The sequence below is a fragment of the Culicoides brevitarsis genome, chromosome 1 (assembly GCF_036172545.1).
Source record: "Culicoides brevitarsis isolate CSIRO-B50_1 chromosome 1, AGI_CSIRO_Cbre_v1, whole genome shotgun sequence".
Taxonomy (NCBI): domain Eukaryota; kingdom Metazoa; phylum Arthropoda; class Insecta; order Diptera; family Ceratopogonidae; genus Culicoides; species Culicoides brevitarsis.
Genome location: NC_087085.1, coordinates 23784325 through 23800526, shown reverse-complemented (window position 1 = coordinate 23800526; position 16202 = coordinate 23784325). Strand labels below are relative to the sequence as shown.

Genomic DNA, 16202 nt, shown 5'->3' with positions numbered 1-16202 from the left:
ATTATCAAAAATGTTGCAGGTTTCCTCCCACACAATTTTTTGAAAAAATCTCAGGAGGGATATCTAGTAAAAGGATATTTAGAAAAAAAATTATATATTGATACATTTTTAACTTAAATTCTTTCTAAAACTTATTAAAACTTCCGTTTAAATCAGTTGAAAATTCAAATTTTTAGTGAAAAATGATTTGTTTTGTAAAGAAAAATAATGATCCCTATAAATTTTCAAAATTTTTGTTCAAAAACATGTAAGGCCATTAAATTTAATTTTTTCACTGAAATATTTTTGATAATTGTATTATTCTAATCTTTACTATGAGCTAACAGACTAACAGAAATTTTTATAGTTTTTTTCTTCAAAAAAATACTAAAATATGAACATTTTAGATACTTAGTATTTTTTTTCTGAAAATCTCCCATAATTATTAAGAATATAAGAGAACAGAAAATCTATTTTACACTTTACTATTATCTCCCTAAGAGAAAATTTATTTTGAAATTCCTCCTCTCCTTAATTAAGAAGAGGAAACTTGAAACAAGAAAAATTTTTGGAAAATATCTAAAGATGAATAATTTTTTTTTACTTTAGGTATGTGGAAAGTATAATTTAAAAATAAATATAATAAATGATAAAGCTTGCTTAAACATGTTTTATACAGCATAAATATATCAACATAAATATAAGTAGTTAATAATTTCAAATTTTTATACTTTCATAAATACATGTATAATATTGCCCAAAACGTTTAATAAACATTTAAATTGAAAAAAAAAAAAATAATAATATATTTTTCATCTTTTTAAAAGTTTGTGAATCAAAAACGCCAATAGTCATGTTGTCATCAAATTCAAAGTTTTTTTGAAAAAACTGTTGACATTTTTTTCACTTTTATTTTATTTAAAATGCATTTTAAGAAAAAGAACAAGATTGTATTGGAACATTAAAACTCATGTTAATTTTCTCGATACAATTTGGCAAACGCATTACTTAAAGATAACATTTGGCAATAAAAAAATCATTGGATCAAGAAATATGTTTTTACCGCATTTCGAAGAAAAAATGCGGTATTATGCTGGAGATGTCGTACGTCATGTGTGGCCTAATTGGAATGCACCCGGAATGCAGCCGGAATGCAGTCGGAATGCAGCCGGAATGTCGTTCGGAATGTCGGAATGCAGCCGGAATGTCATCGGAATGTCGGAATGCAGCCGGAATGCAGCCGGAATGCAGCCGGAATGCAGTCGGAATGCAGCCGGAATGTCATCGGAATGTCGGAATGCAGCCGGAATGCAGTCGGAATGCACCCGGAATATCCGGAATGTACTCAAAATGCACTCAAAATGGGTGCATTCCGGGTGCATTCCGAGTGCATTGCGAGACATTCCGGGTAAATAATTAAATTTAAAATATCCCAATTAAATAACATAAAAACTTATACACCTGAAATGCGGTACCGTTGAACGTACGCTGTACGGATACAGCTTGATCTGGTTTTTTTATATATATTGATTGTTTAATTTTACTTAAAGTAATACCTACTGCTAATACCTTAATAGTAATACCTACCAGCAAAAAACTACTTGTCATAAAAGTTTGTACTTTTGTCAAATGTACATTGAATTATTTTATTATTTATTTATTTATTATATCTTTATTTTTCATTTATTTAAACGTAAAAATGGAAAAAAATATTGGTAATTAATTAATTATTTTGATACTATCATTTTTAAGTTACAATATTTATGATTTTTACTATCATACATGTGAACTTTTAGTTATTACTTTTGAAATTTTTTAAATATTGTTCAACAAGTTTTCGGTATTTTTTATAATAGCATCAGTTAATTCCGCATTTTTTTTCAACATATATTCAGTAATTTCCGTTTTCATCTGTTCCTTTATATGTGATAATCTATTATCAATTCGTTTTTTTGTTTGAATTCGTGCAAGTGCTAATTCGTCAATGCATGAATCCTGTTTTTCGTTAACTTTTGAGTGGTTTGAAGATTTTGTGCAACTTGAGTTTGTTTCATCCATTTCTATTCCGCATTTTTTAAAATTATGTTCTAATTGTTTCAGATAACTACAGTGCCACTCATTTTCAGCTATTCCAATATACTTTAAATTTGGATAAATTTTCAAAACGGTTTTATAATCCAAAGTTGTTAATCCACATGAATTACAAAACATTATTGTAAGATTTTCTAAGGTAAAGGAAGTATTCATATGTTGGTTATTCAATTTGTTTCCAGACAAATCAAGTAAATATAAATTTTTCAGTCCAAACAGTTCGATTTCTTGAACTTCCAGACCGGTATAAGATATATTAAGTTTGCGTAAGTTTTTCATCGTCCTAAGGATTTTAAAATTAAAGGATGAAAGGACATTATTGGACAAAGTCAAGTCTTCTAAGCGATTATTGTCCATAAAATTCAAAAATTCAACGTCTACTAAGTTGTTATCTGCTACATTTAATATTCGTATATTTTTATTGTACCGAAATATTTTCTTATCAAGTTGTGTAAGAGAATTGTTGCTGAAATCTACTTTTGTTAAGAAAAGGTTATCAATAAACATTTCATCTTGAATGTCGTCTAAAAAGTTATGTGATAGACTTAAAGAATATAATCCTTCTAACGAATTAAAACATTTTTCAGGAAGTGTCTTTAACATGTTATGCGAAAGATCTAATGAATTCAACATTTTCAAACCGTAAAAAGCTAATTCTTCAACATCATTTAACTGATTATGACTTAAATCTATGTACCCTAATTCAAAAGCGCCGTAAAACATCATATTACACAATTTTGTGAGATGATTGTAGCTCAAATAAAGTGTATTTATAAGTCTGGCACCATTGAATGAGTAGTCGTTCGTATTTTTCAATGAAGTGTTTTTGAAGTCTAACTCGTTCAAATTAGTAAAATAAGTAAACATTCCTGCAGGGATTTCGGGAAAACTCGAATTAATAAAACTAATTTTACGAATATAAGCCGGATGAATTGTTGACTGGAAATTATACGAAGTTCCAGAGACCCCAAAAACGTCTTCAAAATAGCAGCACAATGAAGATACACAGTTTTCATCCTCTACGCAAACTATCGAAATATTTTTCAGGTTTGCAGAACAATTGTTTGTTAAATACGTAATAAACAACAGTGATATTGTATTTAAGAAAGCAAAAAACGTCATTTTAAATATTGACTGATTTCAGTGACTTTTGGACTGTAACTGATTAATACTAAATTTTTTTTTCTCATTTCGGATGTTTGTACATGTATAATTATCAACCAACGAAACAATTTGTCATATAAAGAAAGTCGTTTTCAGAATTTCTATAACAAAAACATAAAGCAACAAAATGCTTTTTGGGCTAGTGAATATCTATTTAAGGAGATGACTTCCATTTCCTTCCTTCTGCGGAGACAAATTAATTGAGTAAAATATTGGCATCTATTTTAATTCTAAAGCCCGATTCTCGAAATAGGTATTTGATAAAAATGTATTATCGCATTTTCAATTCAGAAACACTTTCCGAAGAAGTGCGCTGTGCTGAGTCCAATTTCAGTAACATTTTTAAGGTAAACATCCCTACAAATCATGAATGCTTCATTGCACAAACTGCTGATGATGTACTGTTGCTATACACAAAAAAAAAGAGCAGCAACCGTAAGAAAATAACTTCAATCGGCTGCGTAAAAAAGAAATTAAACATATTTATTATATAATATTATTGTTAAATCTATCAATTCCTCGCATAAATTTTCACTATCACAGAATATTTAGTTACTGCTATCTTGCTAACAGAAAAATAATAAAAACGAAGTTGAAAAGCATTCGTTGAAACTAACAGCTCAACACCATTTGAACTGTCATATTCAAATACTAAAATATTGTCCAAGTTTTTCCGTTTTTCCACGAGTATACATATCTTACATTGAGTTTACATTGACGAATTCCATATTGAAACAATCGAGTCCAGGAATCATGTCTTCCGATTTTAACGAAACTTTGGGGAGAAATTTAAGGTTTTTAGTTTTTCAGCCACAACTGCCCAATGGAGTACAGTATACCTTCAAATTTTGAAAATCTAAATATGACATCTTATAGCATGTAAAAAGACCTCCCCCCAAAAAGAGCTCCTCCCCCCCCCTTTGACAACTATTTTTCAAAATTTTCCAACATTTTCCCAGATCTTTCATCTTCCAAAGTTTCGTTGAAATCATGATTTCTGATTTCATGACTTTCTGAAAGATATGATTTCTGGACTCGGTCGTTTTCATTAAAATCTAAATCATCACGACATACGGACACCGGATTTTTTTTCAAAATAAATTTGAAATGCTGTAAAAAGCTGGCACAATTGTTTAAAATATTAAATTAGTTAGTTATTAAATTATTAGTTATTAATTTGTTTAATATATTCATTTTTTATATGTTTTTCAGCGTTTTGGATGTTAAAGGTTGATTCTTAACAGTAAATTAAGTTTAGCTTACATTTAATTGATTTTTGAAACAAAAATATTTCAATAGACAACATAAAGCAAATTGCTATTGTTTTTTGTATAATTTAATTGTAATGATTTTTCAATCGAAAAAACGACAGAAAATATCGATACAAAAAGTCTTGAAAATCAAAATTTTAAAAATTTTTTCTTGAAAAATTTCATGAAAAAATATGAAAAAAGACCAAAAAAACGGTAAATTTTGATGACATTTTCAATTTTTTTTATTTTGCCCCATTGGATTTTCGACTTTTGGACATGGGATAAAAAGTTCAAAAAATTTGGAGCGGCCAAAAATTGATGTATTAAAATTTTTAGCATTTAAAATAAAGATTTATAGCATTAAAAACAAATTCTCAAATGTGTGTCTCAAAGCCGAGACCACAAGAATCGTGACTGGACATTTCGTCTACTTATTATATATGTCGAAATATATTTTAAGCTAAATAATATACTATTTTTTGTCTAAATATTTTTTTGTTATATTTCATAAATTTTCACTTTAATATTTACGTACAGATTCAATCATGAATAGTATTAATTATTATTACTATTATTATTAATAATTATTATAATAAATATTAAAAAATAACAAAAATAAAAATATAAAAACGAACTAAAGTACATTTTCTTCGTATAAACGTGAAACATGAAAAAGAATTGTAATGACCCTACATTATATAAATACAATACATGTAAAGCAACTCTCACGCAGTTGTACTCTTTCAGACCTACTTTTATTTCATAGTAGAATTTAAAAAACAAGACAATCTGTAAGTGAAAATATTGTTTTCATTAATTTTTTAATTTTAATTTCATGTTGTTAAGAATTTTGATATTTTACCGTTCAGTACAGGTAAAAGCCAATCTTTAAAAAATATTACATAATAAAAGAATCAACTTAATTCTCGAACAATAATTCTTATATAATAAATCAAATAACAGAATTTCAGTATAAAAAACACTCATCAATTATCGTAGATTAGATTTAAAAAAAATTGTTTTTTTTTTTTTTTTGAATATGTACATGATTACAATTTTGATGTAATTTATAATTACTCAAAAACTTTTTTTCGACGGTAAAAATATTTGTGCCACGTTGACTAAGACATACTGGATTGACAAAAAAGGATTTAGTCCAAAGAACCCCATTCCATTTTTTAAATTAGTTTTGCACCAAATTTTGCTTAACTAACGTATTAGAACATACATTATATTTAACGATCCTTGAAATTAATTTAACTAATATTAGAAATACTCTGGTTCATAAAAAATAAATAAAAATAACCGAAAAAATGATTCTTGGTATGCAAGAAATTTACAAAACATGTTTTGCCCAAAATAACAATATATTTTAAGTGAATATAAAGTTTGTAAAATGAACACAAAGCAATTATCAAACTTTATCAATTATCAAGCTTATTTTTTATTTTATTTTATTAGAAAATGTCACTCAAATTATGTTTATTACGATACTTCCTTCTAATATTTTTATAAAATATAATATTTTTGTAGCAAATGGTTTTCGATGCATTCTGTACAATTTCAAGAGCATCAAAAATTGTCAAAATGATAATTTAGGCATAAAATGCTTTGACTTGACCAACAGGGGATCAAATTAGTGAAAAGTTTGATTGAAAATGGAAAAAATTGTCAAAGCGATTTGTAGTATTTTTTAGCTTATTTGTCGTTATATTTAATTGATATTCCCTTGGTTTGAACAAAACTTTATGCTCATGAACTAAACATCGATTCGGTACAATAACATAGGAATATGTACTTTTTTGTTTAATTTAAAAACAAATAAACACAAACTAGGTACCTAATTTAAAAAAAAATACAATGTGTTAAGGAATGCAATGAAATTTTGGAAAATTTAGTTTACGAAGTGTTTTTTTATACATTGTCATAGTTAAATATTTAAATAATTAAAATTGCGTGTATACTATATTTCCTTAATATTTAAGTAAATCTTAATTTAAAGCAAAATTGACTTTTATTTTACTATTTATTTCAGCTTTATAACAGATCTGCATTAATATATAAATTCGCAACATTACTGTTGGTAAGCAGCATTAAGAAAATGCCTTGCCCATTCTTAACTCGATTTAATGCCAATTTCATTCGGAACTATGGGCCTGCACTTTTGAAGACATACGGCCATCAGTGTCCAGTAGTACGAAAAATGTCGACGGCACAAACAACTGAATTATCCTTATCGAAAACTTTAAGTGGCTCTCATGAAGTCGAACATAAAAACCGTGATCTGAATACTAAAACTGATGTTCAAATATCACATGAAGAAAAGGAGTGTCCATTTTTATCTAAAAATAAAAATCAAAAAGTCAAAAAAGTTGATGAGGATGTACAAGACATTCCTACTACTCGGGCATTTCCTTACGAAGATTTCTTTCATGAACAAATTATGAAAAAGAAAAACGATCATTCGTATCGCATTTTTAAGAAAGTAAATCGTTTAGCAGGCATCGGCCAATTTCCCTCTGCTCTTGAATATAGCTATGGGGAAAAACCAATAACTGTTTGGTGTTCTAATGACTATCTTGGAATATCTTCGCATCGAAAGGTCAAAGAGGCCGTTAGAATTGCTTTGGATGAACATGGATCTGGAGCAGGTGGTACTAGAAATATATCAGGTAATTCTTTATATCACGAACGCTTAGAAAATCGACTTGCTCAACTTCATCAAAAAGACGCAGCATTGCTATTCACTTCTTGTTTTGTCGCAAATGATTCTACGCTATATACGTTAGCTAAAGCAATTCCAGGATGTCAAATTTTCTCTGATGCTGGTAATCATGCTTCTATGATTATGGGAATCCGAAATTCCCAAGCCCCAAAGCACATCTTCCGACATAATGATGTAAATCATCTTAACGAGCTTTTATCAAAAGTTAGCAAGTCAATCCCAAAAATTGTAGCTTTTGAAACAGTTCACTCAATGACTGGAGCTGTTTGTCCATTAAAAGAATTATGTGATGTAGCTCATGAACACGGTGCCATCACATTTGTTGATGAAGTACATGCTGTAGGTCTCTATGGAGAACATGGAGCTGGTATAGGTGAACGTGATGGTCTTTTGAGCGAAATGGATATTATATCTGGAACATTGGGAAAAGCTTTTGGAAACATAGGAGGTTACATAGCATCAACTTCAAATTTGATAGATATGATCAGATCATACGCTGCTGGCTTTATTTTTACCACTTCGTTACCACCCACAGTTCTTGCAGGAGCATTTACTGCTGTAGAAATTTTAGCTTCGCAAGAAGGCCAAAAATTAAGAAAACTACATCAATATAACGTAAAATACTTGCGAGAAAAACTGTTTGAGGAAGGATTTCCTGTTGAACATACACCAAGTCACATTATTCCAATTAAAATTGGTGATCCACTATTGTGTTCTCAAGTGTCTGATCTCATGTTACGTGACTTTGGACATTATGTACAAGCAATAAATTATCCTACGGTTCCGAAAGGTCAAGAAAAACTTCGTTTAGCTCCGACTCCATACCATACACCCGAGATGATTGATCGTATGGTGGCTGACATGAAAAAAGTTTGGGATGTTCTAGGAATGAAACTGAATACATCTAAATGTCAAAAGGTAAACAATGTTTTGAAAATTCTTCCTTTTTATCCATATTATTTAGTATTTTTGAAGCACTTACTACCATAATTTTAAAAAATCAAAACTTTTTTTTTAAATAAAATTAAAAATCCTTTTTCAAAACATTTTTGCCTTATTTTTAATTTACATCAATAAAGTCTCTTTTTTTTAGGAATGTGAGTTATGCCAAAAACCATTAAATTTCGAACTTCGTAAGGCACTAAATTTTGAATGTGGTCCTGTTGTTAATATTTGTCAACTTCCGAATTGCCCAAAATTGGTCGTAGAAGCAACATAACCGTTAAAAGCTTTAAAAGCATAGTCAAAAATGGCAGATATTATGAAATCAAACACGAATTGGCGGGTACAAGTTCTGCAAATATACATTTTGTTTAAATTTTAAATTTGTTCCACTTTTAAAATATATCAACTTAAAAAAAATAATTTATTGGTTTCATTCTATCTAATAAAATCTATATAAACTAAAATATATAATCTAAAATCTAATCTTATTGATTTTATCGAAATCCAAATAAACCATTTTAACACACTACTAAGTTTTTAATCCTTTTGCTATTCACTTTTCTCAATCGTATACCTGACGAAGCAAGGTAAATTTCAACATGGTTTTGTCCATTTTGAATATTTTATCATTAATTATATTTTAGCAATTTTCAATTAATTTTGTTGATTTAAAACTATTGTCAATATTTCATTCATAGAATTTACAATATTTAGCTTTATTTTTTTTAGGAAATCTCGCATTCCCAATAATTATATAAAGTATATTTTAGAAGTTGAAAATTTAAATAAAATTTTTATTTTTTAAAAATTTTTTAAAATTTAAAAAAAAATTTATTTTTATTATTTTATAGTTTCTTATATTTCATAATTTTTAGTGTTAAATATTTTTTGAAGTTTAATTAACCGATTGAATTAATTTAACATAAATCGATTTTTAAATTTGAAGCATTTTTAAGAATATTTAAGAGGTATTTAGAGATTTTATCAAAACACACGGAAATTTGACTTTCTACTGATTTCATAAAAGCAAGTTCATTCTGATAAGAGGATATCAGTGTTTTTTTCGCTAAGCATTTCTTACGCCAATAAGATAATTTTCATATATTTTAAACATGGTGCATTCCATTCAAAAAATACCAAAATCACGGTTTTGATTTTTCCATTAGTTTATCGTGAAAAAGAAGAAGAAACTTTTGCTTTGGCGAAATTTTTTTGTCCTTATTTTTTAAAATTTTATGATAGTTAAATTTTATCTTAAAATATGGGCAAAATCCGTGTAACGAAAAAAAAGGTCAAAATTTCAAGTTTATTATTTTGAAATTTTTGCTCAACAGGATTGTTTTCGTCTCGAGTACATCAATTTTTACCATATAGACAAAAACAAAGCGTTTGGTCAGAAAGGCTAAAAATGTGATATTTTTGTGTTTTTAAAAAATTTTGAGTAATTGATAAAAAATTTTAAAATAAGGCGAAAATAAATGTCAATAAAGTAAATTTAAAATCCGGGATTTCGGTATTTTTTTTAGAATGGAATGCACCACATATGCGAGGAGGATCTCTATTCAGAGATTAACAATAATCAATAATTATAATATGGTAATATCAATATAAAATATTAAAAATAAGGCTAATCTTAAGTCAATAACAATCATTCTATGATTTAATCAATAAATGAATACGAAAGATAATCAACGACGAAACCACCGGACCATTAAGGCCCACAGATTTTTTGATGAATTTCAGGACTTAAATATGGTTTGAATTTTTATTATATAACCAAACATCCTCACATACAAAATATAGTAAGATAAGTAAATTACATAGATATTAAATGTGTTTATGTTAATTTTCACAAGTGATATCAGCTCGTACTGGATTTTCAGCCTGCTGCCTGCCATGATAATAATATATTATAAAATACATCATATATTCTAAAATAAAGTACTTGCCATACTATTGATCAAACAATTTTTTGTAAATACATTTTTTTCTGTTCACACATTTTTTGTCCTAACAGTAAGTTAAGAAATATTTAAATGCAGATGAAAAGAAAAAGAATATTAGAAAGTGGATTTAGGTATTTTTAATTCTAAAATAAACGTACTTTAATGTGTATTGATAAAGTTTCTAACAAGGTAAATTAAATAAAAATAAGAAAAATATTATTCCTGAATACAAATTAGAAAAAATATTTCATGTGAGTAAGGCCAATGCAATTTGTTTAGCACCGGATTTAGGGAGGAACTTGGAAAGAATCCAAATTAAATTTTATTTATTTTGCTCAAGTTCAAAGTACAAAGCCAAACAAAGAAAAAATTTCAAAGACAAAACATTCGATGAAAAATCCGATTAAATCTTTATTGTTATTTCGTTCAAAAACTAAAACTAAGGAAGCTTTTAGCCGAAGAATCATAATAATTTATGACTTTATAATATTTACCTAGTTATTATATATACTAAATGTGAATAAAATCTATTTTTTTTTTTTAAATTTCTCAAAAGTTTGACGCTAATATTCATCAAATCTTCAAAAATTACTTTTGATAAATTTGGCGTTTTATGTTTTTTAGGTATACATTTTGTTAAGTGATTGATTTTTCCGTCTGATTAAATTGATTTTTTGCTTAAACTTTAAAAAATATAATCAAATAATATGGTATAAGAAAACTATATTACCTATTATTATTAGGTATATATACATATTTTACTGAGCAAAATCTCTACTGAAAAGTAAATAGTATTCTGCTTATCATCATGAGTAATTCACGTTGGTCTACAATCGCATCAACATTAACAAATGTTGAAGGGGCACGCGCAAAAGATGGGCAGTCAACAAAAGGAAGCGCGGTTATGCTGAAAAGTGTTTCAATACTCATGGCATCTGCAAGGCGAGCAAGTGGCAAGAGTAAAAATGGGGATGGGTCTTTAGGAAGGAATCTTCCGACGAGAAAGAAAGTTCATAGAAAATTGTCTAAACTAGGTAATTATTTTCCTATTATATTTTGAAGTTTCAAATAAAATCTTAATACATTAGATGAACAACAGGGTAAATTGCATCCAAAAGTTATGGAATACTACAAGAAAAAGACTCATTTCTCAAAGTAAGCTTTGTAGAAAGAATATTGTATTTTGTTTTAATTTTATATTTTTTCTGTATTAAAAGAACAGAAATAGAAGCTTTAGTGCGAATGTACCGCAAGTTAGTTTCGAACTGTCATATTGGATCAAGATCTCTTGCTACTAATAGCGGAGGTTCTTCCATAGCAAAGCCACATTCAACAGTCGAAGGTATTGAAAGATCTGTTTTTCGTGAATTATTACATTCGACGTTTGATGTTGTAACCGAAGAAGCACTAATGGAACGCATATTTTGTGCATGGGAAAGGGGACATGAAGGAATGCCTATACGACTTGAAGGTTGGTTGGTCGGAATATCTGTTTTATTAAGGGGTACACATCAGGAAAAAACTGCTTTTTGCTTTCGAGTTTACGATTTAAATGGAGATGGATTTGTAACAAGAGATGAAATGTTTGTTTTGTTAAGGTATTGAATAACTAAATGCAAACGACTGACACGAGCATGATGTGTATTTACAAGATTTCTGAATATTTTTTTACGTTGACTTTGCAGAAATTGCTTAATCAAACAACCACAAGATGAGGATCCAGATGAAGGAGTAAGAGATCTTGTAGAAATTGCTTTGCGTAAATTGGATATTGACAAAGATGGAAAGGTAATGTGTAAATATAGTACATTATTTTTTGGCCAAAATTTTAATTGGGCATTTAAATCTAAAAAATACCAAAATCTCGGTTTGAGCTTCTACATAAAACGGGAATAGAATTAAAAAATTAATAGATTTTTTCAGGTCCATAAAAAAAGAAGAAACGAAAATTTTGACGAATTTTTTAAAAATTTTATGGTGGTAAAAAATATCGCACATTTAAATAAATGTTGTGAAAAAAAGGTCGTTTAACCATCTAAAACTTTGTCCCAATGCACAATCTAAAATTTTGTCCAATGCACAATCTAAAATTTGGTCCAATGCACATTCTACAACTTTGACCTAAAGCACATTTTGAATTTCAATAAAAAAAAACACGTAAAAAGTTTGAATGAAAAACTTTATAAAATGTAAATGCGCTTCAGTTCATCGGCTCGATAACTGATCACTAGTTATTGATCGGAAACGTTCTATTTGGTCAGCAAATCTAAAAATGTGATGTTTTTATTTTACCGCGTTTCGAAGAAAAAATGGGGTGTTATGCTGGAGATGTCGTTTTTCATGTGTAGCCTAATTGAAATTCAACCTGGAATTCAACTGGATTGTTGAAATTCACCCGAAATCTATCCGTAATTCAAACGGAATGTCAAAATTCACCCGGAATATATCCGGAATTCAAAGGAAATTAAATTTAAATTCATTAAATAAAAATTTAATAAACATATACGAATACATCTATATCATCTAAAACATTGTTTTTAGCTGAATGGAATTGAAAAAGGCTACATCACAAAAAACGTTAAATCGAAAAACTGAAAAAACGGGATTCATAATGAAATATTAAAAATCTCTTACCGATCAAATATGCAACGTGGTACAGTTGGACGTATATATTACGAATACATCTATATCTTGTTTTTAGCAAACGTTAAATCGAAAAAAATGTCGTCATATCAAAAGTTTTTTATTTTTGATGGACTTTTTGTTGAATTACGCATCTTTAAATTCAATTTTTAATATATCAGTGTATGCCCATTCATTTATACCTGTTTTTTAGGTTTCTTTCCAAGATTATACAACTGCTGTGACTGAACAACCCCTGTTATTAGAGGCATTTGGACAAATTCTACCTTCAGAAGGCGCCACTGTTTCATTTCTGTCCACATTACAATCTTAAGTTTAAAATATTTTATTTAATAATGTAAATAAAGTAAAAAAAGAACTTTTTTCCATTCAAAGTAAGTTTTATTTAGTTCTGTTAAGTCACTAATAAAAAGTTTAGTTCATATTTTGCTATTTTATTGAGTTTTAAGTTTTATTATTAGGTATTATTATTATTATCATATTTTCAAAAAAAATTAATAAAGCATATTTATATATACAGTAGCGATTATAAGTTTTTTGCAAAAGGCTTTTTCTAAGAAAACCCTTAGAATTGGGCTGTTGTGAAAAATTTTAGTTGCTTTCGGTAATTTTTTCCACATATACGTTTTTGTTAGGTAAGAGTTTTTGTTTTGTTGCTAGAGTAAGACAATATTGTCGCTCTTATGAATATTTTTATCTTTACGAGTTTCATGGACATTAGTGTTTTATAAAACAATGGTCAAAAATGATTTTTATATAAAAATTGAAATTGAAATCAAATGAACAACAAAAAGCAGAAACCATTTTTTACAATAATTTAGAGGTAGATTTTCATCTTTTATTTTGCATCTGTTGTACGAGAGAATGCTTTACATTGTAATGTTATTCAATTCAAAGTCTCTTGAATATTAACATATATATTTTTTTAAATTTATGTTGTGCTATTCACTGGGTGGAGCCATCTATCTAAGTATTTTTAAAGATAACAAATCAGAAAATTATTTACCGAATTCATGTTTATTATTTAGATGTCAAGATGAAATTAAAACCTAGAAAGCCTATGAAGAAGAATAAAAATTGACACATAGCAATTAAAGTTTACCACGAAAATATACGAACCACCGGACCAAAATGGCCCTATATACAATGCAGTAAAATGTTTTTACGATTTTGTATTTCTAGATAAAAAGATGAATATCATTGATTTTTGTATCTGCAAAACAACAGTTAATTAGTTAACTCGCTTAACTTTTCTTAGTATATATGTAGGTACGTACTTTATTATTATGGATATTACCGTGCTACCGAGAATGCTAAAAGAAATTAAAAATCTTTCTCTTAACGAAAATAGAAGTCTCGTTTCAAAATCTTATATTTGATAATTTTTGACTGAACCTTTTTTAAAATTTGAACTAATTTTGTGTTTTTTTTTTTTTATTTTATGTATTTTAAAATTATTATTTTATTTTAGTGTCAAAAACTGTTAAAAATATAACTGAAAATTATTGAAAAATATACTTTAAAAAAAGTAAAAAATTTGAGAGAAATTATTTTCTCTTAACTTTACAATTAGCCTTCTCTTAATTTATCTACATTTTTCTATTTTATCTGAATTTTAATTGTTTTTTTCTCTTAGCATTCTCTACATTACGTTATTGTATTCTACATATACATTTTTTGATTCATTTTGTGATTCCTTGATGTAATGTTAAACCAAACATTAGAAGCACATGAACCGCGACATTGTAAAGATCTAAACAAATATCGTGAAAAAGATTTCATACTTTTTAAAATCAATAAAGTCATAAAATCATAAAACCAAATGATTGGAAGTCGTGTCACTTTCTTTGTATTCACCCTTATAATTGGATTGTGCCTTTGTCAACAGATAGGTGATAAGCTGATAGAGGATAAAAGTCAATTTTCAAAAAAAACACAACGCCAAACAGGTCATAGTATGAATACAAGCACTCAAAAAAAGGTTTTAAACTGTATTAAAAAACTAAACATATTTCGATGTACAATGATTTTGCTATCAGAACGTTTAGAACAAACACGTTTGCACAAAAACACGGGAAATGCAGCAACTGATTTTTTAAACTATGTAATTAACTCTGATGACAGTAAAATCTCTTTTAACTTTTTTGAAAAGTATTCTGATCTAAATGACACTTACTTGATGAACCAATTATCAAAGTCGTTTGAAAATTTTTTTGAAGGGAGAAATATTATATTGCAATCGGTACCAGGGATTGTGATAAAAGTTGTACCCAAACGGAATAACTTATTTCAAATTGAATATAAAAATGAATCTAATATTGAAAACCCCAATTACGCAAGAGCAGATTTATCAGATTTAAATAAACTACATCGGGACGATTTATTAGGAAACAAAAAATATAAAGGATATAGTCATTATTTGGAAGTTGGTGTTCCTGTTTTATTTTTTCCAGCAATACTATTTAGTAGTGTCCTGCCATTTATCATACCAGCTTTAAAAATGACCACATTATTTGCAACGATGATCAACAACGCAGCACTGTTTGCAGGAGCAATGTTTTTGGCAAGACAAACAGCAGTTGAGAATGAAAAAAAACAAACGATTTATTTCAATCCTGGTTATAATAGAAAAAAAACATGGTCTTAGTACTGAATGCTCAAACCTAATTTAATCAAACTTAATCAAACTTAATTTAATTGAAATATTTACATTTAATCATATATCAGAGGCGGATCCGGTGGCCGGTTTACTTTTAGGCAAAAATAGGCTGAATTTTCGGAAATTTCAATATACAAATGATAAAATTTTTGAAAATGGGTCAATTTTGGGCCTATATTCCCGGTAACTTTTGTCTTCCTAGTCCGCCTCTGTGATATATTTAATGATATATTTATATTTAATGATATACGTATGAAAAAGTATTTGTATTAAAAAAAAACATTCAAATTTTTAAAGATTTTCATAAAAAATTACAAATAGAACAAAAAAAAAATAAAATAAAAAATTTTATAGTTTTCAATTCTGAACATTGGAAATGAATTGGAGATGAACGGAAAATTTGATTTTTTTAAGTTATTTAGGTCAGGTGACATTACCCCAGTCCAAAGACCTATTGTAGTTCTTTTAATTTTTTGATAAGCTTAAAAAAAGAAAAAGTGTAAGTATTTAGGTATGTATGTTATTTTTTTAATGCATGCATTTTAATTACATGCTGTGGAGGCGGGCTTTGGGCACATAAAATACAATAATTATTAATTATTAAATACTCTAAATTAATATCAAAGTTGGAGCACATTCCGCTCTCACGGCTGTCCCAAGTCAGCTGATCATTGTTTACATCGGGATGTCCCAATACACAATTGTCAGAGGATTCATCCCAATACACAATGACACCTCCACATCTCCCCTTTTTCAGAACAAAACTCTACAACTTATAGACCAAAAACTTGAACAAC

General features: G+C 28.0%; 4 protein-coding genes and 1 long non-coding RNA gene across 6 annotated transcripts; 3 read left to right on the top strand and 2 right to left on the bottom strand.

The window, feature by feature from the left end:
- Nucleotides 1-1696: 1696 nt before the first annotated feature.
- LOC134827189 (phospholipase A2 inhibitor-like) lies at nucleotides 1697-3050 on the bottom strand. Its single transcript, XM_063839759.1, has one exon. The coding sequence runs from the start codon at nucleotides 2935-2937 to the stop codon at nucleotides 1795-1797; it is 1143 nt and encodes a 380-aa protein (XP_063695829.1). The 5' UTR covers nucleotides 2938-3050; the 3' UTR covers nucleotides 1697-1794.
- Nucleotides 3051-5184: 2134 nt separating this feature from the next.
- On the top strand, nucleotides 5185-8577 carry LOC134828373 (5-aminolevulinate synthase, erythroid-specific, mitochondrial). 2 transcript variants are annotated; one of them, XM_063841336.1, is made up of 3 exons: nucleotides 5185-5278; nucleotides 6523-8130; nucleotides 8306-8577. In XM_063841336.1, exons 2-3 carry the CDS (start codon nucleotides 6589-6591, stop codon nucleotides 8429-8431), a joined length of 1668 nt encoding a protein of 555 aa, XP_063697406.1. In that variant the 5' UTR covers nucleotides 5185-5278; nucleotides 6523-6588; the 3' UTR covers nucleotides 8432-8577. The 2 variants fall into 2 exon arrangements, with proteins under 2 accessions (XP_063697406.1, XP_063697396.1); XM_063841326.1 differs by having other exon boundaries at nucleotides 5263-5361.
- A 1363-nt stretch (nucleotides 8578-9940) lies between these two features.
- On the bottom strand, nucleotides 9941-10444 carry LOC134827426 (uncharacterized). Its single transcript, XR_010161792.1, has 3 exons — nucleotides 10262-10444; nucleotides 10103-10167; nucleotides 9941-10044 (listed from the first exon to the last, which is right to left on the bottom strand). It is a non-coding gene; the product is annotated as an uncharacterized LOC134827426 (long non-coding RNA).
- A 448-nt stretch (nucleotides 10445-10892) lies between these two features.
- Nucleotides 10893-13119, top strand: LOC134827182 (calaxin). The gene is made up of 5 exons (XM_063839753.1): nucleotides 10893-11137; nucleotides 11192-11258; nucleotides 11321-11701; nucleotides 11789-11891; nucleotides 12940-13119. Exons 1-5 carry the CDS (start codon nucleotides 10912-10914, stop codon nucleotides 13057-13059), a joined length of 897 nt encoding a protein of 298 aa, XP_063695823.1. The 5' UTR covers nucleotides 10893-10911; the 3' UTR covers nucleotides 13060-13119.
- Nucleotides 13120-14769: 1650 nt separating this feature from the next.
- On the top strand, nucleotides 14770-15393 carry LOC134837479 (uncharacterized). The gene has a single exon (XM_063852857.1). It carries the CDS (start codon nucleotides 14770-14772, stop codon nucleotides 15391-15393), a length of 624 nt encoding a protein of 207 aa, XP_063708927.1.
- The last annotated feature ends 809 nt before the right edge of the window (nucleotides 15394-16202 follow it).